Source organism: Anopheles funestus, chromosome 3RL (genome assembly GCF_943734845.2).
Source record: "Anopheles funestus chromosome 3RL, idAnoFuneDA-416_04, whole genome shotgun sequence".
Classification (NCBI taxonomy): Eukaryota; Metazoa; Arthropoda; class Insecta; order Diptera; family Culicidae; genus Anopheles; species Anopheles funestus.
In genome coordinates this window covers 65,486,941-65,508,879 of record NC_064599.1, presented here as the reverse complement: position 1 = coordinate 65,508,879, position 21,939 = coordinate 65,486,941, and the positions used below count along the sequence as shown (strand labels likewise).

The window sequence follows — 21,939 nt, the reverse complement described above, 5'->3', positions numbered from 1 at the left end:
ACATGGTTCTGAATATGTATTTGACGTGGTTTTCAATAGTGCAATAACATATATTAACATATAATACACCATAAAGGCCAGTGAAAGATTGTTCTACAAGGCGATTGACAGCTGTGGGTAAACGGTACAGTCTACGGTAGGCTTGTGGAAGACGAGATGGATCTAATGTTTGGTAATAATATTTTCATTTAGACGACAAAGTTATGTGAAGTAGCAGTTTGTATAGGAATGTATTTGTTTAAAAAATTAAAGCAATATTGAAATTACAGTCGATGTTGAACGATTAATGTTCGCACGACCGTGCATTGAACTCTTTCGCTGTAACTTATTGCCCTAACGCGAAGCTTCGAAATCATGAATGGTCTATGGTCATGGATGGCTTCCAAAGACAAGTGTAGTTGAGAGGAACGATGTGTGCCTTAAAACATAAATTTGTGTAGTAAAGTACTTTGTAAAGTTAAATTCAAAATCATATTCCTTTTCTGGTAAGCTCTTTGCTGAGCGAATCCTGATAGCATGTCCTTTGTTGGAGCGGGTCACTACCAATCGAATGATATGAATCTGAACTAGAACCGTAAATTTAATTAATTTCCAATAAATAAGCAATGATGAATAATGAAATAGTATGTGAATGTCTAATTAATTCATATTAAACACTACACGAGCATTACAAACGATGTGGATTACATGATCCTTGGGTAAAGCACAGATATTGCACCGGTGCGTTTGAAAAAAAGCACGAGTAGTTTCCAAATAATCCAACAGAGCGCGCTGCGTGAATGTCGTACAGCGACTTTCCCAAAAACATCGAAATTTTCATACATTCAAATCGAACACAATATTTTGAAGTTTAATTGTTAAATGCAGTTAAAATATTAAAATGATTCAGCTGATTGGATAAGGGCTTCGAGCCCTAATCAGCAAGCGGCCAGATACGGTATGAAGCTGAGGAGTTTTATTTAACCTGAAGTCATTTACTCCTGTTAGGAAACGGAATCGTTCTTTCACGTTTGTTCATATTTCCTCATCACTACTAATCGGGTAAAATCGTTATCAGCTAAACCCATTAAGGCTTTAATCTGTAAACATTCTGTTCGAATCGGAAATATGAAAATTTCGATGTTTTTGTGAAAGTCGCTGTACGACATTGACGCAGCGCGCTCTGTTGAATTATTTGGAAACTACTCGTGCTTTTTTCAAACGCACCGGTGCAATATCTGTGCTTTACCCAAGGATCATGTAATCCACATCCTTTGTAATGCTCGTGTAGTGTTTAATATGAATTAATTAGACATTCACATACTATTTCGTTATTCATCATTGCTTATTTATTGGAAATTAATTATATTTACGGTTCTAGTTCAGATTCATATCATTCGATTGGTAGTGACTAGCTTCAACAAAGGACATGCTATCAGGATTCGCTCAGCAAAACTACTTATGAGAAAGGGAATATGATTTTGAATTTAACTTTACAAAGTACTTTACTACACAAATTTATTTTTAAGGCACACATTGTTCCTCTCATCTACACTTGTCTTTGGAAGCCATGACCATAGACCATTCATGATTTCGAAGCTTCACGTTTGGCCAATAAGTTACAGCGAAAGAATTTAATTCACGGTCGTGTGAACATTAATCGTACAATATCGACTGTAATTTCAATATTGCTTTAATTTTTTAAACAAATACATTCCTATACAAACTGCTACTTCACATAACTTTGTCGTCTAAATGAAAATATTATTACCAAACATTAGATCCATCTCGTCTTCCACAAGCCTACCGTAGACTGTACCGTTTACCCACAGCTGTCAATCGCCTTGTAGAACAATCTTTCACTGGCCTTTATGGTGTATTATATGTTAATATATGTAATTGCACTATTGAAAACCACGTCAAATACATATTCAGAACCATGTTTCGAGCATGTCCTATACAGAAATGCATAAAATCATCCAAATTTATCATTACTTTTTCCTACAAGACCAAACCCAAACAACCAAATGTCATTCCGTTTCGGGTCGATTTGCCGCTGGAGAGTTGTCTTTTGTTTTACGATTTTAAGGTGTCTAATTATTATTCCATATCGTTCATACACTTTCATAAGCTAGAAAACATGTTAAACTAACGATTTAACATCAGAGACACTTCTTTACGTGCGTTTCTTATTAATTATACAGCATTTTGTGCCATCGAAAATGTTCAGCATCGTGTATGCTCGCACTTCAATCGCAATATTCTTGTGCCTCAGAAATATTTAACCCACAAAGTGTACATTTTTCGATAGCCTAACATGTTTACTACATCTTACAATCATTATCAACATAGTGTACAGAACTAATTTAGAGAGAATTTCAGCAAAATTAGAACAGTATTTTTGCAACTCTCTTTGACATCAGCCTCAAAATTTGACGTAAGCTTCTGCGGAATTTTTGTGCCGGGATCTAGAAATCGAGGGACCACAAGCCATGAACGAACAACAGCATAAGCATAAACATAAACACAGTTGTGTCAGTGTGTGAGTGAAAGCATAGCAAAACAAGCGCGAAAGTAATACGATGGCCGATAACACAGCGACCGAAGTATCGACGGCAGCAGCTGCCGCTCCAGCAACCGTGGCCAAGTCCCCGAAGAAGCCCAAGGCCGCTGCAGGCCCCAAGAAGCCGAAGCAACCGGCAGCGCATCCTCCAGTGAACGAGATGGTGCTGGCCGCTGTGAAGGCACTGAACGAACGCAACGGTTCGTCGCTGCAGGCGATCAAGAAGTACGTGGCGGCCAACTACAAGGCTGACGTGACCAAGCTGGCCACGTTCTTCAAGAAGGCGCTCAAGAGTGCCGTCGCCAGCGGCAAGCTGGTCCAGACCAAGGGAACCGGAGCGTCGGGTTCGTTCAAGCTGTCGGCCGCAGCCAAGAAGCCGGCGGTAGAGAAGAAGAAGGCAGCAGCCCCGAAGAAGTCCGCATCTGCCGCGGACAAGAAGAAGAAGGTCGCCGCCAAGAAGCCGGCCGGAGAGAAGAAGGCCGCCGCCAAGAAGTCCACCAAGAAAGCCGAGGGTGGCGCAGCCAAGAAACCGAAGGCAGCCGCCGCCAAGAAAACCAAGGCCGCCGACGGTGCGAAGAAGGCCGCCAAGAAGCCAGCAGCACCCAAGCAGAAGCCCACGAAGCCATCCAAGGCCGCGGCCGCCAAGCCAAAGGCACCGAAGCCAAAGAAGGCCGCAGCTCCCGCCAAAAAAGCGGCAACACCGAAGAAAGCAGCCGCACCAAAGAAGGCCGCCGCTCCAAAGAAAGCTGCAGCCAAGAAGTAAAGAACTACTTCACGGCGTTGTGCAGCCGCAATTCGGCCTTGCAGTCACATCCTTCAAACAACAGTCCTTCTCAGGACTACAATTTGATTCGGAAAAGAAATTCGTTTTAACACCTCAACACCTCATCACGGGACAATCCCGTCTCGATCAAACAGGTCTATTATTCTCATTTTAGGTTATGAAGTTCAACTCAGGCTGGAATTAGTGCAATTCTCTAAGCCACATGTCGAACGAGAGCAGCAATCTGGTACCTAGTTGACTGGGAGATAAAGCTATATGAGTCTCGAGTACCATCTGTACCTTCTGTACAGAGGTACCTTTTGTATCTTCTACCATCTGTAGAAGATCAAGGCAAAGCTCTGAAAGTATAGCCAGTTCCCTTTTAGACAAATCACTTTTTTTTACTGGCCAATGTCAAACATAGACTCCACAAGGTCGTCCTGGTCTGTCTATTCTGGCTATTCCTGGTTTTATTCAGGAAGTCAGCTGCATAGTTAGACCCGCGTAAGGGGTATACATTGCCAGGCAAATCAGTTCAATGTACCCTCACGCATTAGTAGTTGTTTATCATAATCATGGACTGGAGCAATTTAAGGGATTATTCAACTATTACCTGGAGCCAAAAATGTGCACTGTGGACTCCTTCCTCCTCAATCGTAACAAATCGAAAAGATGGAAGCTTTCACCCTTTATTACGAAAAATAGCTGTTGAAGCTGTTGTGTTTTCTCTTGACCTTTAGCTACCTGCAAAACTGCCATTTCCACCGTATTTTCGTGATGTAACTCGTAACTGGAATAACGTGAATAACTCGTAACAGGGCATGCTCTTAACCAGGGATCATTCTGGCCAAAAACCGAACGGCGGGTTGGAATATAGATGGGAGGCCTGTCGCGAAGTCTGCGAGAGGGAACATACAGTGGTAGGGAAGATAAAAGGGAAGGAACATCGACATCACCGGAAAGGATGCAGGCAATGAAGTAGGACTGCGCTTGCCAATGGAGGGTTTCAATTTCTATTAAACCCAGCAAACGGCAGCGGAGAGAATAAGAGGGTACAGGAACGGAGTAACCGTGAAGAAATCTACGTACTGCGAAGCGCGTAAATTTCCTCTGAACTCTCTCTAGCCTCTGCATAGCAGTACCTCCAGCTGGAGTCCACACGACGCTGGCATAATCAAGGACGGAGCGAACCCAGCAACAGTACAGTGCCTTAAAACCAAGAGGATCGCGAATTTCCGAAGACATGCGCATAATAAAGCCTAATGCTCTGTTCGCTTTATTGATCACATGGTTGGTGTGAGTAGCGAACGAGAGACCCTCATCCAACCAGACCCCAAGATCTTTCACAGTGGATTCCCTGCTTATTTGGGTACCACATAGGTAATAGTCCCAAGACAGCCGGGCAGCAGCAGGTGTCCCGAAAGAGATGACGCAACATTTAGATGGACAGAGCACCAGCCCATTATACAAACACCACAGAGAGAAATTGTTTACAAAACTCTGGAGAGATCGACAATCGGAGGACGAGGACACGGGAAGAAAGATTTTTATATCGTCAGCATAAAGGAGATGTCCATCAATTGGGAGAGCATTGATGCAGTCATTGATAAAAAGGGAGAAAAGGATAGGACTAAGTGCACTTCCCTGAGGGACACCAAACAAGCCCACAAATGACGAAGAAAAGGAGTTATCCAATCTAACTGTATAGGATCTATTCGAGAGAAAGGATCCCAACCAAGTAGAATTGGACTACCAAATCCAAGTTTCGCGAGTTTTGCTAAGAGTAAAACATGGGGCAAACTATCGAAGGCTGCTTTAAAGTCGGTATAAATTACGTCTACTTGACTTTTACGGACGATGTTGGACATCACAAAAGACACAAAACACATAAGATTTGTCGAAGTAGAACGTTTAGGCATAAAGCCATGCTGGTGGGGAGAAATGTACTTAGTCACTATAGGAAGGATATACGATTGGACGATGGATTCACAGAGTTTAGACATAGCACAAAGGATTGCGACACCACGAAAATTGGACGCGACTGAACGATCTCCCTTTTTAAAGGGAGATCCCCTTTAAAGATCCCCCTCCCTTTTTTTAAATCCAGGAAGTTTTCCAAATAGATGGAAAACTACCATCACGAAACGATCTTGAAAACAGTCGAAGCAAAATTGGGGCAAAAAAGGCACTACATTTCTTTAGGACACAGGATGGTATTCCATCTGGACCTGGTGCAAAAGAAAATTTGAGTTTTGTTAGGGCTTGTAATACCACTTCTACATTTAGTTCGACTGTGTTACTACTAAAAACGTTGCTAGGTGTGAGGGACAAGCTTTCCGAGAGAGACACTATGGACGGATCCGTCGTTTGTATCCTTTTGCTGAATTCCATTTTTGCTATTGTATTTCGCCGGAGTTCCTCGACGAAACGTCTAGACGACACCAAACGCGCACCAAAGTCGACTCGGCTGTCAGCGATTGGTTGCTATTTTTAGAAACAACCCAACGCCGTATGAAGAGGAATATGCGCCAAAAACCGTTACTCCTCCGAACAGACGGTGGACCGCACCACACACTCGCACAGTGCAGCAAAAATCACACACAATCAGGTAAAAAACGAAAGTAGTAATAATAATATGAATGAAAAACAACCGTAGCTCTCCCGGGCTAATGACAAACAAGCACAGGCACGTTTTCACACAGGCTAAATGTCGCACGTAAGCAGCCTCGAAAAATCGGTGAAAAAGTTTAGCTCGTTGAAGGATGGTGTGTTGCCACACAAAGCACTGTCCTGAGAACTTTTTCCTTATTGTTCTGTTTAACCAATCCTTTGGTAAAAGTAATGACGAGCTCGAGAGACACACGTCCGCACGCTTCGATCTTTCAACCAAGAATGGGGCCCCTGCTAGTTCATGCCTGTCTTAGGGAATGGCGTTAATTCCAGCCTGAGTTGAACTCCATAACCTAAAATGAGAATAAGAGACTTGTTTGATCGAGACGGGATTGTCTCGTGATGAGGTGTTGAGGTGTTAAAACGAATTTCTTTTTCGAATCAAATTGTAGTCCTGAGAAGGACTGTTGTTTGAAGGATGTGACTGCAAGGCCGAATTGCGGCTGCACAACGCCGTGAAGTAGTCCTTTACTTCTTGGCTGCAGCTTTCTTTGGAGCGGCGGCCTTCTTGGGTGCGGCTGCTTTCTTCGGTGTTGCCGCTTTTTTGGCGGGAGCTGCGGCCTTCTTTGGCTTCGGTGCCTTTGGCTTGGCGGCCGCGGCCTTGGATGGCTTCGTGGGCTTCTGCTTGGGTGCTGCTGGCTTCTTGGCGGCCTTCTTCGCACCGTCGGCGGCCTTGGTTTTCTTGGCGGCGGCTGCCTTCGGTTTCTTGGCTGCGCCACCCTCGGCCTTCTTGGTGGACTTCTTGGCGGTGGCCTTCTTCTCTCCGGCCGGCTTCTTGGCGGCGACCTTCTTCTTCTTGTCCGCGGCAGATGCGGACTTCTTCGGGGCTGCTGCCTTCTTCTTCTCTACCGCCGGCTTCTTGGCTGCGGCCGACAGCTTGAACGAACCCGACGCTCCGGTTCCCTTGGTCTGGACCAGCTTGCCGCTGGCGACGGCACTCTTGAGCGCCTTCTTGAAGAACGTGGCCAGCTTGGTCACGTCAGCCTTGTAGTTGGCCGCCACGTACTTCTTGATCGCCTGCAGCGACGAACCGTTGCGTTCGTTCAGTGCCTTCACAGCGGCCAGCACCATCTCGTTCACTGGAGGATGCGCTGCCGGTTGCTTCGGCTTCTTGGGGCCTGCAGCGGCCTTGGGCTTCTTCGGGGACTTGGCCACGGTTGCTGGAGCGGCAGCTGCTGCCGTCGATACTTCGGTCGCTGTGTTATCGGCCATCGTATTACTTTCGCGCTTGTTTTGCTATGCTTTCACTCACACACTGACACAACTGTGTTTATGTTTATGCTTATGCTGTTGTTCGTTCATGGCTTGTGGTCCCTCGATTTCTAGATCCCGGCACAAAAATTCCGCAGAAGCTTACGTCAAATTTTGAGGCTGATGTCAAAGAGAGTTGCAAAAATACTGTTCTAATTTTGCTGAAATTCTCTCTAAATTAGTTCTGTACACTATGTTGATAATGATTGTAAGATGTAGTAAACATGTTAGGCTATCGAAAAATGTACACTTTGTGGGTTAAATATTTCTGAGGCACAAGAATATTGCGATTGAAGTGCGAGCATACACGATGCTGAACATTTTCGATGGCACAAAATGCTGTATAATTAATAAGAAACGCACGTAAAGAAGTGTCTCTGATGTTAAATCGTTAGTTTAACATGTTTTCTAGCTTATGAAAGTGTATGAACGATATGGAATAATAATTAGACACCTTAAAATCGTAAAACAAAAGACAACTCTCCAGCGGCAAATCGACCCGAAACGGAATGACATTTGGTTGTTTGGGTTTGGTCTTGTAGGAAAAAGTAATGATAAATTTGGATGATTTTATGCATTTCTGTATAGGACATGCTCGAAACATGGTTCTGAATATGTATTTGACGTGGTTTTCAATAGTGCAATTACATATATTAACATATAATACACCATAAAGGCCAGTGAAAGATTGTTCTACAAGGCGATTGACAGCTGTGGGTAAACGGTACAGTCTACGGGAGGCTTGTGGAAGACGAGATGGATCTAATGTTTGGTAATAAGATTTTCATTTAGATGACAAAGTTATATGAAGTAGCAGTTTGTATAGGAATCATTTATTTAAAAAATTAAAGGAATATTGAAATTACAGTCGATATTGTACGATTAATGTTCGCACGACTGTGCGTTGAACTCTTTCGCTGTAACTTATTGCCCTAACGCGAAGCTTCGAAATCATGAATGGTCTATGGTCATGGATGGCTTCCAAAGACAAATGTAGTTGAGAGGAACGATGTGTGCCTTAAAACATAATTTTGTGTAGTAAAGTACTTTGTAAAGTTAAATTCAAAATCATATTCCCTTTCTCATAAGTAGTTTTGCTGAGCGAATCCTGATAGCATGTCCTTTGCTGGAGCGGGTCATTAGCTATCGAATGATATGAATCTAAACTAGAACCGTAAATTTAATTAATTTCCAATAAATAAGCAATGATGAATAGCGAAATAGTATGTGAATGTCTAATTTATTCATATTAAACACTACACGAGCATTACAAATGATGTGGATTACTTGATCCTTGGGTAAAGCACAGATAGTGCACCGGTGCGTTTGAAAAAAGCAGGCGTAGTTTCCAAATAATCCAACAGAGCGCGCTGCGTCAATGTCGTACAGCGACTTTCACAAAAACATCGAAATTTTCATATTTCCGATTCGAACAGAATGTTTACAGATTAAAGCCTTAATGGGTTTAGCTGATAACGATTTTACCCGATTAGTAGTGATGAGGAAATATGAACAAACGTGAAAGAACGATTCCGTTTCCTAACAGGAGTAAATGACTTCAGGTTAAATAAAACTCCTCAGCTTCATACCGTATCTGGCCGCTTGCTGATTAGGGCTCGAAGCCCTTATCCAATCAGCTGAATCATTTTAATATTTTAACTGCATTTAACAATTAAACTTCAAAATATTGTGTTCGATTTGAATGTATGAAAATTTCGATGTTTTTGGGAAAGTCGCTGTACGACATTCACGCAGCGCGCTCTGTTGGATTATTTGGAAACTACTCGTGCTTTTTTTCAAACGCACCGGTGCAATATCTGTGCTTTACCCAAGGATCATGTAATCCACATCGTTTGTAATGCTCGTGTAGTGTTTAATATGAATTAATTAGACATTCACATACTATTTCGCTATTCATCATTGCATATTTATTGGAAATTAGTTATATTTTCGGTTCTAGTTTAGATTCATATCATTCGATTGGTAGTGACTAGCTCCAACAAAGGACATGCTATCAGGATTCGCTCAGCAAAGAGCTTACCAGAAAAGGAATATGATTTTGAATTTAACTTTACAAAGTACTTTACTACACAAATTTATTTTTAAGGCACACATCGTTCCTCTCAACTACACTTGTCTTTGGAAGCCATCCATGACCATAGACCATTCATGATTTCGAAGCTTCGCGTTAGGGCAATAAGTTACAGCGAAAGAGTTCAACGCACGGTCGTGTTACAGGGTTTATCAGGTCAATATGGCATCTGAAAGGCATAGTTCGCCGGCCAGAACATGTATTTCGTTTCCTGTCAAGTATTTCATTTGCCTCAACATGAAAATCCTGTTGCCCAATATGATTTTAGAGATTATTGCTTTAGCTTTTTCACCGGGATTGTTGCCTGCTCCTGCTCGTTATTTGTACCATATTTTCTAATTTATTTTTTATGCTTTTTAATAGCTTTTTTTAATCAAATCATATCATTTAATAAAGGGTGAGGACACAGCTTTACGCTGTTGTGCCATTTGAAGCAGAATTTGTTAGATTCATTAAATTATGAGAAGTTTTATCACGAATATTTCGAAAACATATGTAAGTGCCAGGTTTAACAATCCCGTAATAGCGTAGAATGCAATAAAACGGTTTGATATTGTGTACGGAGTGTAAAAGAACTAATAAACAATTTTTTGCAATGCAATTATACTTCCTCCGTTCATCTATTCGAAATATATAATTGCTGGAATAAAAAAAGCCATGCTAAATTTTTGTTTGTTTACATTTTGCTCGGATTCGGTTTGACACATGCTACACATACACATGCATGTTTTCGAAATGTTCGTGAATAAAACTTCTCATAATTTAATGAATCTAACAAATTCTGCTTCAAATGGCACAACAGCGTAAAGCTGTGTCCTCAACCTTTATTAAATGATATGATTTGATTAAAAAAAGCTATTAAAAAGCATAAAAAATAAATTAGAAAATATGGTACAAATAACGAGCAGGAGCAGGCAACAATCCCGGTGAAAAAGCTAAAGCAATAATCTCTAAAATCATATTGGGCAACAGGATTTTCATGTTGAGGCAAATGAAATACTTGACAGGAAACGAAATACATGTTCTGGCCGGCGAACTATGCCTTTCAGATGCCATATTGACCTGATAAACCCTGTAACATTAATCGTACAATATCGACTGTAATTTCAATATTCCTTTAATTTTTTAAACAAATACATTCCTATACAAACTGCTACTTCATATAACTTTGTCATCTAAATGAAAATCTTATTACCAAACATTAGATCCATCTCGTCTTCCACAAGCCTCCCGTAGACTGTACCGTTTACCCACAGCTGTCAATCGCCTTGTAGAACAATCTTTCACTGGCCTTTATGGTGTATTACATGTTAATATTTTTTATTGCACTATTGAAAACCACGTCAAATACATATTTAGAACTGTGTTTCGAGCATGTCCTATACAGAAATGCATAAAATCATCCAAATTTTTCATTACTTTTTCCTACAAGACCAAACCCAAACAACCAAATGTCATTCCGTTTCGGGTCGATTTGCCGCTGGAGAGTTGTCTTTTGTTTTACGATTTTAAGGTGTCTAATTATTATTCCACGTCGTTCATATGCTTTCATAAGCTAGAAAACATGTTAAACTAACGATTTAACATCAGAGACACTTCTTTACGTGCGTTTCTTATTAATTATACAGCATTTTGTGCCATCGAAAATGTTCAGCATCGTGTATGCTCGCACTTCAATCGTAATATTCTTGTGTCACAGGAATATTTTACCCACAAAGTGTACATTTTTCGATAGCTTAACATGTTTATTACATCTTACAATCATTATCAACATAGTGTACAGAACTAATTTAGAGAGAATTTCAGCAAAATTAGAACAGTATTTTTGCAACTCTCTTTGACATCAGCCTCAAAATTTGACGTAAGCTTCTGCGGAATTTTTGTGCCGGGATCTAGAAATCGAGGGACCACAAGCCATGAACGAACAACAGCATAAGCATAAACATAAACACAGTTGTGTCAGTGTGTGAGTGAAAGCATAGCAAAACAAGCGCGAAAGTAATACGATGGCCGATAACACAGCGACCGAAGTATCGACGGCAGCAGCTGCCGCTCCAGCAACCGTGGCCAAGTCCCCGAAGAAGCCCAAGGCCGCTGCAGGCCCCAAGAAGCCGAAGCAACCGGCAGCGCATCCTCCAGTGAACGAGATGGTGCTGGCCGCTGTGAAGGCACTGAACGAACGCAACGGTTCGTCGCTGCAGGCGATCAAGAAGTACGTGGCGGCCAACTACAAGGCTGACGTGACCAAGCTGGCCACGTTCTTCAAGAAGGCGCTCAAGAGTGCCGTCGCCAGCGGCAAGCTGGTCCAGACCAAGGGAACCGGAGCGTCGGGTTCGTTCAAGCTGTCGGCCGCAGCCAAGAAGCCGGCGGTAGAGAAGAAGAAGGCAGCAGCCCCGAAGAAGTCCGCATCTGCCGCGGACAAGAAGAAGAAAGTCGCCGCCAAGAAGCCGGCCGGAGAGAAGAAGGCCGCCGCCAAGAAGTCCACCAAGAAGGCCGAGGGTGGCGCAGCCAAGAAACCGAAGGCAGCCGCCGCCAAGAAAACCAAGGCCGCCGACGGTGCGAAGAAGGCCGCCAAGAAGCCAGCAGCACCCAAGCAGAAGCCCACGAAGCCATCCAAGGCCGCGGCCGCCAAGCCAAAGGCACCGAAGCCAAAGAAGGCCGCAGCTCCCGCCAAAAAAGCGCCAACACCGAAGAAAGCCGCCGCACCAAAGAAGGCCGCCGCTCCAAAGAAAGCTGCAGCCAAGAAGTAAAGGACTACTTCACGGCGTTGTGCAGCCGCAATTCGGCCTTGCAGTCACATCCTTCAAACAACAGTCCTTCTCAGGACTACAATTTGATTCGGAAAAGAAATTCGTTTTAACACCTCAACACCTCATCACGGGACAATCCCGTCTCGATAAAACAAGTCTCTTATTCTCATTTTAGGTTATGGAGTTCAACTCAGGCCGGAATTAGTGCAATTCTCTAAGCCACATGTCGAACGAGAGCAGCAATCCAGTACCTGGTTGACTGGGAGATAAAGCTATATGAGTCTCGGGTACCACGTGTACCTGGTCGGGTAGAAGATCTAGGTTAACACGGCAAAGACCTGAAAGCTAGTACCCTGTTAGACAAATCACGTATTTTTACTGGTCAACGTCAAACATAGATTCCACAAGGTCGTCCTGGTCTGTCTACTCTGGCTATTCCTGGTTTTATTCAGGAAGTCAGCTGCTCCAGACTCATATCTAAAAACGAAAATTTGTGACCTTCTGATGCGATGTTTATCTGCATTGTTATCAATGGATTTATTGTATCCAACGCTTGTTACAACGCTACAACGCTTGAGTGGTGGTTTCGTCCATCACCGTAACTTAGATTAGATATAATAAGTTCTCAGAATTATCCCAATTAGGTTCAACTATTAGTAATTGTCCGTATCATAAATCCCGTTCGGTCGATTCTGTTCGATTTCGTTATCTTGTTTCTATACCAAACCAGGATTTCTAGAAATAATAGATAACATTTGATGCGTAGGATTGATTTACTAACTAAGGATGGATCAAGCACATCTAAACTAAGCGGCTTAGGGCTGCCCATGTATGGTAATTTGAATGTAATAAAGTATTATCTATTTTTTATTATTCGCAAAAACTGAGTTTGCAATGGCATTAAATGGGGTTCGCTTTTTCGCGGATGCATTCTTCCGGTCATTGTTTCCGCTAAACCTAGGATCTTCAGGACGATCGATTTCGCTACTCGCTGTAGCGTCCTCCACGATAAACACTTGCAGCCAACTTTCGTGTCTTTTCCTTAAGAAAGTGACTGAAAATGTAATTAAAATGAAAATTTTGTACATGATGGATATAAATAAACAAAAAAACATTATTTTTCTTATGTGTGATACATACATACTTGAAGGTCTTGATTTGCCATTTCTGGCATTGTTGAACTCATATTTACACATAGCCAGATAAACAATTGTACGTGCGATTCGGTCGGTCGAAAACAAACAAAATGTATGTCCTGTCCAAATCTCCAAATTGTAGAGATTCTATTCAAGAGATTTTGAAGATGATACTTTTCGTACGCTTCTGGAGAGTGAACAATCTCTCATTCAACATGAACATAAATGATTCATAATTTAATCATCAAATGCATTGGACAAAAACATTCGAATAAGGCCTATAATCACTGTAATTGACAGAACTATTGCAAATATTCCGAATATATGACAAGATACCTTTTATTTATTTAATCAATTGGTTACTCATTATGATTCATTTCAATGGTTTCCTTTACAAATCCACTGAAAAGCGTTTTAATCGCTCGTAATGTACGATCAAAGAAGGAAGTTGATTGTGCAACTGTCAATTTTAAGCGAAATGTTTCGAAAGCCGCGAAAGTTCTCATTTTTCGACTGATGATTATCAAATATTCTTATCCATTGATCATCATAACGAAGGTTTAATCTACCAATGTGTACAGGTCTTACACGTTACGAACATTACTTATGATAACAAATGACTTGTGACAAATGACAAACAAATGACTGTAGTAACTTGTGCCACATATTTTAATTAGAATTTAGTCAATTCCTGGAACAGCATTACTATCCAATTATTTTGTGGTTTTCGTTCCGCATGATGATATCAAATTTGATAAATTTAATCATTGATAAACACAATCTTATCAGTAGAAAAAGCCTCAATGTAGAATATAAGGACCTGTGCTTTCTGAAATTATCGTCAGTTGTCATAAGCACGGAATAAGCACGGAATACTAAAGATGAGGTAAGTTAGAAGCATTGTGACTGATTTTCTTCTTCAGTTACTAAATTCACTCATTTGTCGTAGTTTCACCCCATTTCAATTGGAAGTTCTGGCGCGCCACAATCAGCACCGTGCCAAGCACTCGGCCTCACCTTTAGTGCTCGACGCTGGCATTTGTCAATACGCTCAACAATGGGCTAATGTAAGTGATCATGCTTATAAGTCGCACGTGACCATTTACTCAAGTGCAGTGTTAATATTTACAGTACATTGCAAGCCGAAATATTATGCAGCATCGCAGTAATAATAAATACGGAGAAAATATTTACGCGTCGTTCGGAAAGAGCAGCGTCACGGGTACGGAAGTAGTGGATGCGTGGTACAAGGAGATTAAATTTTACAGATTCGGCGCTGCGAATCCATCTAACTTCATGCAAGTGGGCCACTTCACCCAGGTGGTGTGGAAGAAATCACGAAAAATGGGTGCTGGAATTGCTGTAAATGGTAGAAACATTTACGTCGTCTGCAACTATGACCCCCCGGGCAACTATGGAGGCCAATATCCTGCCAATGTCACTAGATCATGAAATACAGCTTATGTATGTTAGAATGATAGAATTTTAGCTATTATGCGGAACGGCATTTTGCCATATTATTATTAGAGAGACGGAAATGTCATAATATACTTGAGAATGTGAATCATTATTGGAGAGAAAGTGTCAATGACTAACACAGAGGCTGATGTTCCTATAAGTGGACTAAGCGGCCGCGTTGGGTCCCCGGCATGAAGAGGGCTCCGAGCTCAATAAAAAAAACTTGTTTAAGTGGTGCATCCAATCCAACGTATTGATTTGATATAACATTATCAAGAAATTTGCCGATAGTCGTAAAGTGTGTGTGTCATACGGTTTCACTCGTTGAGTTCAAAATTTGTTGAAATTGAATTCGTAATCAAATGCAAGGAGGTTTTAATATGGATCTGTGCATTCTGTGTGATTTTTTCTTCGAGTTATAAATTTAATATAATAAATACTTAGAAATATTGCCAGAATTGCCACTTTCGTTACAGTCTTTACTAGTGTTGTGCTTTTTGAATCTTTTGAAAAGAGTCATTCGTATGAATCTTCCATGAAGAGTCATTCAAATCATGAGCCGACTCTCAAAATAAAAATCCATTTCCAAAAAAACCCTGAAAGATTCATGAATCTTTCTATACTTACTTTACTTCTTCCAAAACTGTTGGGGAAGGGGGAAGCGGTGGGGGGGGGGGGGGTTGGGGCTGGGGTGAACGTATTGCAAAAGTGCTTGCCGAGGGGTTGACGGACATAAATACAACCGCTTTAATCATCGGGCTGCCCCGAAACTGTGAGGTTCATAATTGAACGAGGATTCGTGAATCTTCATAACAGAGACACTGAGTCATTCGTTCAGTACAATGATCCATACAGATTCATGACTCTGAATTAGATTCACCCAACACTAGACTTTACCATATAAATCCGCTTTTTCTCATAATCCGATACACATCCGCAATGTAGAGTGTTTTGAGTGACAAACTGATTTCAGTGAAAAATAATACTACAGTATAATTTGTCGTATGTTTAATCTTATTTAGACAAGGAAAAACATACAAGGAGAAGTTGACAAGGAAGACAAGGTTTTAAAAATGTTTGAATAACTGGAATTAACGATTGAAAGGACAAACATACGACACAGAGCGATTGGGAGGGCCCTATCAATACAAAACCGTTAAGTGGAAGGGAGCTATAGCGGAGGGTAATTTATTTCAGCTTTGTGGTTAATTTTTGTTTTTAAGCCCTACACGAAATACATTTTACATCGCCGCTTAATTTTACAAACTGTCTGCTGCCAGAAACAATCCTATCAATTGCAGCTAGTTAAAATCTTTCTTCAGATATTTCTGATTAAATGAGGTTTACTTAGCCGTGTAAACAAATGGTTTTTTTACGCAGGACACGTTACTTTCATAAACCAAAGAATTCAAACATGTTTGCCATTTTTCTTTCACTTTCACAAACATTTAAAACCCCCGGTGGCAAAATTTAAAAACACATTTAAACATTGAAAACCCTTTTGGCGCATTTAACATTGTGGCGTAAGGTAAGTGCTAATATTTCAAATAATTTACATTTCGAGAAATAAATGTTAAATTCAGAACGCGAAGAACAAGCAGGTTTTTATTGACACAAATAGTAATTTCCTTTATGATTGGTACTTCCTTAGATATCTCGGCTGAAGGTCGTCTCAGAAAACTTCCGAAAAAATGAAAGCTCCCTACCCGGCCACCAGAATTTTTAAAACCAAAACCAGAATTTTTAAAATTATCAGCTAAATGATATTAATTGAAAAATAAAAAAAAACATCTTTCTTGAAAGTTTCATGCAAATACGACGAGCAAATCAAAACATATACGCTTTACAATCCGAAAAAATGAAACCCCATACAAATCGTATGGCCTACCCGTGTAGGTGATTCGAGATATCGGGGGTATCAATCGAAAAAAATATTTAATTTTTTTTTAAATATTTAAAAATATGATAAAAAATATTTAAAAAATGGTAATTTTTTTTAATTTTTCTTTTTGTACGAAATGAAGAAAACATGAAAAAATCAAGTCTGTACGACTTTCCTATAAAAAGATATTAAGAAATAAAAGTGCAAAACTTACCCAGGTTGGCGGTCATTCACAATAGGGTTAAACACATTTGGCACAATTTAAACAATTTTTCCCCATTTAAAACTAAACATTCGCCCATAATGGCAACATTTTAAAATACACGAATTCACGCAATAAGGAAGAACCTCATTGAGCAATAGACATCTACACAAAAGACACTTTTTTCCAGCAAAAGATAACCAACACTTCCTTCACTTTTTTCTTCACTTCACAACATTAAAGCTTTCCACAACATTTAACGAAAACTCAAAAATTGTATTGAACTATACCAAGCACGGAAGTTGGGAAAGAAACTCGTTCTTAACATGCACTGCACAACACAAACACAAACAATTTGCATGCTTAGTACACGCATAGTACCCGCACTGATTTTAAATTTCTTAACACTCACACACGTACACTCCGGCGTTAGCAACAGCAAACTACGCGGAGTAACGCAACGCATGAACGTACATTGCCTGCGCAGGTAAGAGCAAGATGGAGAAACAAATCTTGTCATCGCTTCACGATGGCCACGATACCGTTAGATCCGCAGCTGCAATGGTCGATAGTTTATCCGAAAATAGTTCATAACGAGGCTGTTGGTAAATTTTATGCCACTTTAATTTTACACACTGAATTCTTCTATAACGTACACACTTTACGCTTTGGTGTAAAAAAAACTCCACAAGCAATTGAAATGAAAGAAATGTCACTTATGCGTATGTTGATACAGGCCGAAACTAGCAACAAATTTGGTCACTTGCTAAACAAAAATCTTTACTCTTTTACATCAAATAAATACACGAAATGATGTACTAAGTATTCTTTGTAAAGAATAAGATCCTCGAAGATCATTTTTTGGCACCAAAAACACGACTTTTGCCAATTTTTTTATGAACAAAAAAAAGGACGCCGTTTTACCAAAAAGCTTTCTTCACACTCAAACGTATCGCTGCCCGATCGCTACTGATCACAATTACCTCCTTATCTCACGATCATTATCGCTTCTGCTTCGTTATCACACCTACACAACTATAATTACCCGAAGCGGCCGCGCCCGATCCTATCTCTCGCATCTCATTCTGTCACACACACACTTCGCTACTCGTTGAGAGAGACGCATGAAAAAAGGATCGTGAAAAAACAATTCAACAATTACACTCGTCGCTCCTCTCGTTCAAATCCGTGCTGATATTTATGGCATGGAAAATGTTGGTATATAAATACTTTTTAATAATATAAAAAACAGTGCTGTTGTTGATTAGTAGGAAAACTCTTTAAAGGGGGCATTGGTTGGATTATGTGGCAATGAATTGGTTAAAAAAGGCCCCTCTTTCCAAACCACCGTGTTGGCGTGTGTGCCGTGGCTAGAAGAAAGGTTTTATTCCCATTTCATTCACATTCACCCTCTTTCTATGAAAGAAATGTGAGTTACAGACACATTTTTTGAACAATGTTTCACAAAAGTTTATTATGATTTTTTTTCTCTCCCTTTCTCTCTCTATCTGCTTGGTTTGACGACTTCTAAACTCATGTCGGCCATTTCTGGTCTGTTATACTTATTTTTACTACGTAGCAGGATAGTCAGTCGTTACGAGGAGGAATGGTTAATGCTGAATTTGATGGTCGGTTCTGGATTGTTTATTCACGAACTAGTGACATTGGCAGGATATTGGCCTCCAAAGTTGCCGGGAGGGTCATAGTCATTATCAATTTTGATATCGTCATGCGGAACGAAAACCACAAAATAATTGGATAGTAATGCTGTTCCAGGAATTGACTAAATTCGAAATCAAATGTGTTGCACAAGTTACAACGGTCATTTGTTATCATAAGTAATGTTCGTAACGTGTAAGACCTGTACACATTGGTAGATTAAACCTTCGTTATGATGGTCAATGGATAAGAATATTTGATAATCATCAGTCGAAAAATGATAACTTTCACGGCTTTCGAAACATTTCGCTTAAAATTGACAGTTACACAATCAACTTCCTTCTTTGATCGTACGTTGCAAGCGATTAAAACGCTTTTCAGTGGATTTTTAAAGGAAATCATTAAAATGAATCGTATTGAGTAACCAATTGATTAAATTAAAAGGTATCTTGTCTTATATTCGGAATATTTGCAATAGTTCTGTCAATTACAGTGGTTACAGGCCTTATTCGAATGTTTTTGTCCAATGCATTAGATGATTAAATTATGAATCATTTATGTTCATGTTGAATGAGAGATTGTTCACTCTCCAAAAGCGTACGAAAAGTATCATCTTCAAAATCTCTTAAGCAGAATCACTAAAAGTTGGAGATTTGGACAGGACATACATTTTGGTTGTTTTCGACCGACCGAATCGCACGTACAATTGTTTATCTGGCTATGGGTAAATATGAGTTCAACAATGCCAGAAATGGCAAATCAAGACCTTCAAGTATGTATGTATAACAATTAAGAAAAATAATGTTTTTTTGTCTATTTATGTCCATCATGTACAAAATTTTCATTTTAATTACATTTTTAGTCACTTATTTTTTACAATTACATTACGTTTATACATAATTTACATCTTTCTTAAGGGAAAGATACGAAATTTGGCTGCAAGTGTTTATCGTGGAGGACGCTACAGCGAGTAGCGAAATCGATCGTCCTGAAGATCCTAGGTTTAGCGGAAACAATGACCGGAAGAATGCATCCGCGAAAAAGCGAACCCCATTTAATGCCATTGCAAACTCAGTTTTTGCGAATAATAAAAAATAGATAATACTTTATTACATTCAAATTACCATACATGGGCAGCCCTAAGCCGCTTAGTTTAGATGTGCTTGATCCATCCTTAGTTAGTAAATCAATCCTACGCATCAAATGTTATCTATTATTTCTAGAAATCCTGGTTTGGTATAGAAACAAGATAACGAAATCGAACAGAATCGACCGAACGGGATTTATGATACGGACAATTACTAATAGTTGAACCTAATTGGGATAATTCTGAGAACTTATTATATCTAATCTAAGTTACGGTGATGGACGAAACCACCACTCAAGCGTTGTAGCGTTTTATGGATACAATAAATCCATTGATAACAATGCAGATAAACATCGCATCAGAAGGTCACAAATTTTCGTTTTTAGATATGAGTCTGGAGCAGCTGACTTCCTGAATAAAACCAGGAATAGCCAGAGTAGACAGACCAGGACGACCTTGTGGAATCTATGTTTGACGTTGACCAGTAAAAATACGTGATTTGTCTAACAGGGTACTAGCTTTCAGGTCTTTGCCGTGTTAACCTAGATCTTCTACCCGACCAGGTACACGTGGTACCCGAGACTCATATAGCTTTATCTCCCAGTCAACCAGGTACTGGATTGCTGCTCTCGTTCGACATGTGGCTTAGAGAATTGCACTAATTCCGGCCTGAGTTGAACTCCATAACCTAAAATGAGAATAAGAGACTTGTTTTATCGAGACGGGATTGTCCCGTGATGAGGTGTTGAGGTGTTAAAACGAATTTCTTTTCCGAATCAAATTGTAGTCCTGAGAAGGACTGTTGTTTGAAGGATGTGACTGCAAGGCCGAATTGCGGCTGCACAACGCCGTGAAGTAGTCCTTTACTTCTTGGCTGCAGCTTTCTTTGGAGCGGCGGCCTTCTTTGGTGCGGCGGCTTTCTTCGGTGTTGGCGCTTTTTTGGCGGGAGCTGCGGCCTTCTTTGGCTTCGGTGCCTTTGGCTTGGCGGCCGCGGCCTTGGATGGCTTCGTGGGCTTCTGCTTGGGTGCTGCTGGCTTCTTGGCGGCCTTCTTCGCACCGTCGGCGGCCTTGGTTTTCTTGGCGGCGGCTGCCTTCGGTTTCTTGGCTGCGCCACCCTCGGCCTTCTTGGTGGACTTCTTGGCGGCGGCCTTCTTCTCTCCGGCCGGCTTCTTGGCGGCGACCTTCTTCTTCTTGTCCGCGGCAGATGCGGACTTCTTCGGGGCTGCTGCCTTCTTCTTCTCTACCGCCGGCTTCTTGGCTGCGGCCGACAGCTTGAACGAACCCGACGCTCCGGTTCCCTTGGTCTGGACCAGCTTGCCACTGGCGACGGCACTCTTGAGCGCCTTCTTGAAGAACGTGGCCAGCTTGGTCACGTCAGCCTTGTAGTTGGCCGCCACGTACTTCTTGATCGCCTGCAGCGACGAACCGTTGCGTTCGTTCAGTGCCTTCACAGCGGCCAGCACCATCTCGTTCACTGGAGGATGCGCTGCCGGTTGCTTCGGCTTCTTGGGGCCTGCAGCGGCCTTGGGCTTCTTCGGGGACTTGGCCACGGTTGCTGGAGCGGCAGCTGCTGCCGTCGATACTTCGGTCGCTGTGTTATCGGCCATCGTATTACTTTCGCGCTTGTTTTGCTATGCTTTCACTCACACACTGACACAACTGTGTTTATGTTTATGCTTATGCTGTTGTTCGTTCATGGCTTGTGGTCCCTCGATTTCTAGATCCCGGCACAAAAATTCCGCAGAAGCTTACGTCAAATTTTGAGGCTGATGTCAAAGAGAGTTGCAAAAATACTGTTCTAATTTTGCTGAAATTCTCTCTAAATTAGTTCTGTACACTATGTTGATAATGATTGTAAGATGTAGTAAACATGTTAAGCTATCGAAAAATGTACACTTTGTGGGTTAAATATTTCTGAGACACAAGAATATTACGATTGAAGTGCGAGTGTACACGATGCTGAACATTTTCGATGGGACAAAATGCTGTATAATTAATAAGAAACGCATGTTAATAAGTGTGTTTGATGTTAAATCGTTAGTGTAACATGTTTTCTAGCTTATGAAAGTGTATGAACGATGTGGAATAATAATTAGACACCTTAAAATCGTAAAACAAAAGACAACTCTCCAGCGGCAAATCGACCCGAAACGGAATGACACTTGGTTGTTTGGGTTTGGTCTTGTAGGAAAAAGTAATGATAAATTTGGATGATTTTATGCATTTCTGTATAGGACATGCTCGAAACACAGTTCTAAATATGTATTTGACGTGGTTTTCAATAGTGCAATTACATATATTAACATATATTACACCATAAAGGCCAGTAAAAGATTGTTCTACAAGGCGATTGACAGCTGTGGGTAAACGGTACAGTCTACGGGAGGCTTGTGGAAGACGAGATGGATCTAATGTTTGGTAATAAGATTTTCATTTAGATGACAAAG

General features: G+C 40.9%; 5 protein-coding genes across 5 annotated transcripts; 3 read left to right on the top strand and 2 right to left on the bottom strand.

Moving 5' to 3' along the window:
* The first annotated feature begins 2,280 nt into the window (after nucleotides 1-2,280).
* On the top strand, nucleotides 2,281-3,417 carry LOC125769118 (histone H1-like). The gene has a single exon (XM_049437592.1). The coding sequence runs from the start codon at nucleotides 2,562-2,564 to the stop codon at nucleotides 3,303-3,305; it is 744 nt and encodes a 247-aa protein (XP_049293549.1). The 5' UTR covers nucleotides 2,281-2,561; the 3' UTR covers nucleotides 3,306-3,417.
* Nucleotides 3,418-6,362: 2,945 nt separating this feature from the next.
* LOC125769119 (histone H1-like) lies at nucleotides 6,363-7,475 on the bottom strand. The gene has a single exon (XM_049437593.1). It carries the CDS (start codon nucleotides 7,185-7,187, stop codon nucleotides 6,444-6,446), a length of 744 nt encoding a protein of 247 aa, XP_049293550.1. The 5' UTR covers nucleotides 7,188-7,475; the 3' UTR covers nucleotides 6,363-6,443.
* Nucleotides 7,476-11,068: 3,593 nt separating this feature from the next.
* LOC125769122 (histone H1-like) lies at nucleotides 11,069-12,591 on the top strand. Its single transcript, XM_049437595.1, has one exon. The coding sequence runs from the start codon at nucleotides 11,325-11,327 to the stop codon at nucleotides 12,066-12,068; it is 744 nt and encodes a 247-aa protein (XP_049293552.1). The 5' UTR covers nucleotides 11,069-11,324; the 3' UTR covers nucleotides 12,069-12,591.
* A 1,261-nt stretch (nucleotides 12,592-13,852) lies between these two features.
* On the top strand, nucleotides 13,853-15,243 carry LOC125769130 (uncharacterized). The gene is made up of 3 exons (XM_049437605.1): nucleotides 13,853-14,090; nucleotides 14,154-14,271; nucleotides 14,336-15,243. The coding sequence occupies exons 1-3, from the start codon at nucleotides 14,086-14,088 to the stop codon at nucleotides 14,654-14,656; spliced, it is 444 nt and encodes a 147-aa protein (XP_049293562.1). The 5' UTR covers nucleotides 13,853-14,085; the 3' UTR covers nucleotides 14,657-15,243.
* A 5,026-nt stretch (nucleotides 15,244-20,269) lies between these two features.
* Nucleotides 20,270-21,374, bottom strand: LOC125769123 (histone H1-like). Its single transcript, XM_049437596.1, has one exon. The coding sequence runs from the start codon at nucleotides 21,097-21,099 to the stop codon at nucleotides 20,356-20,358; it is 744 nt and encodes a 247-aa protein (XP_049293553.1). The 5' UTR covers nucleotides 21,100-21,374; the 3' UTR covers nucleotides 20,270-20,355.
* Between the last annotated feature and the right edge of the window lie 565 nt (nucleotides 21,375-21,939).

Bases quoted from the DNA above. Each gene is read 5' to 3' on its own strand.
- LOC125769130 (XM_049437605.1), top strand. The intron at 14,272-14,335 runs GTAAGTGATCAT...TAATATTTACAG, and splicing joins ACGCTCAACAATGGGCTAAT to TACATTGCAAGCCGAAATAT.
- LOC125769119 (XM_049437593.1), bottom strand. From the start codon at position 7,187: ATGGCCGATAACACAGCGACCGAAGTATCGACGGCAGCAGCTGCCGCT.
- LOC125769118 (XM_049437592.1), top strand. From the start codon at position 2,562: ATGGCCGATAACACAGCGACCGAAGTATCGACGGCAGCAGCTGCCGCT.
- LOC125769123 (XM_049437596.1), bottom strand. From the start codon at position 21,099: ATGGCCGATAACACAGCGACCGAAGTATCGACGGCAGCAGCTGCCGCT.
- LOC125769122 (XM_049437595.1), top strand. From the start codon at position 11,325: ATGGCCGATAACACAGCGACCGAAGTATCGACGGCAGCAGCTGCCGCT.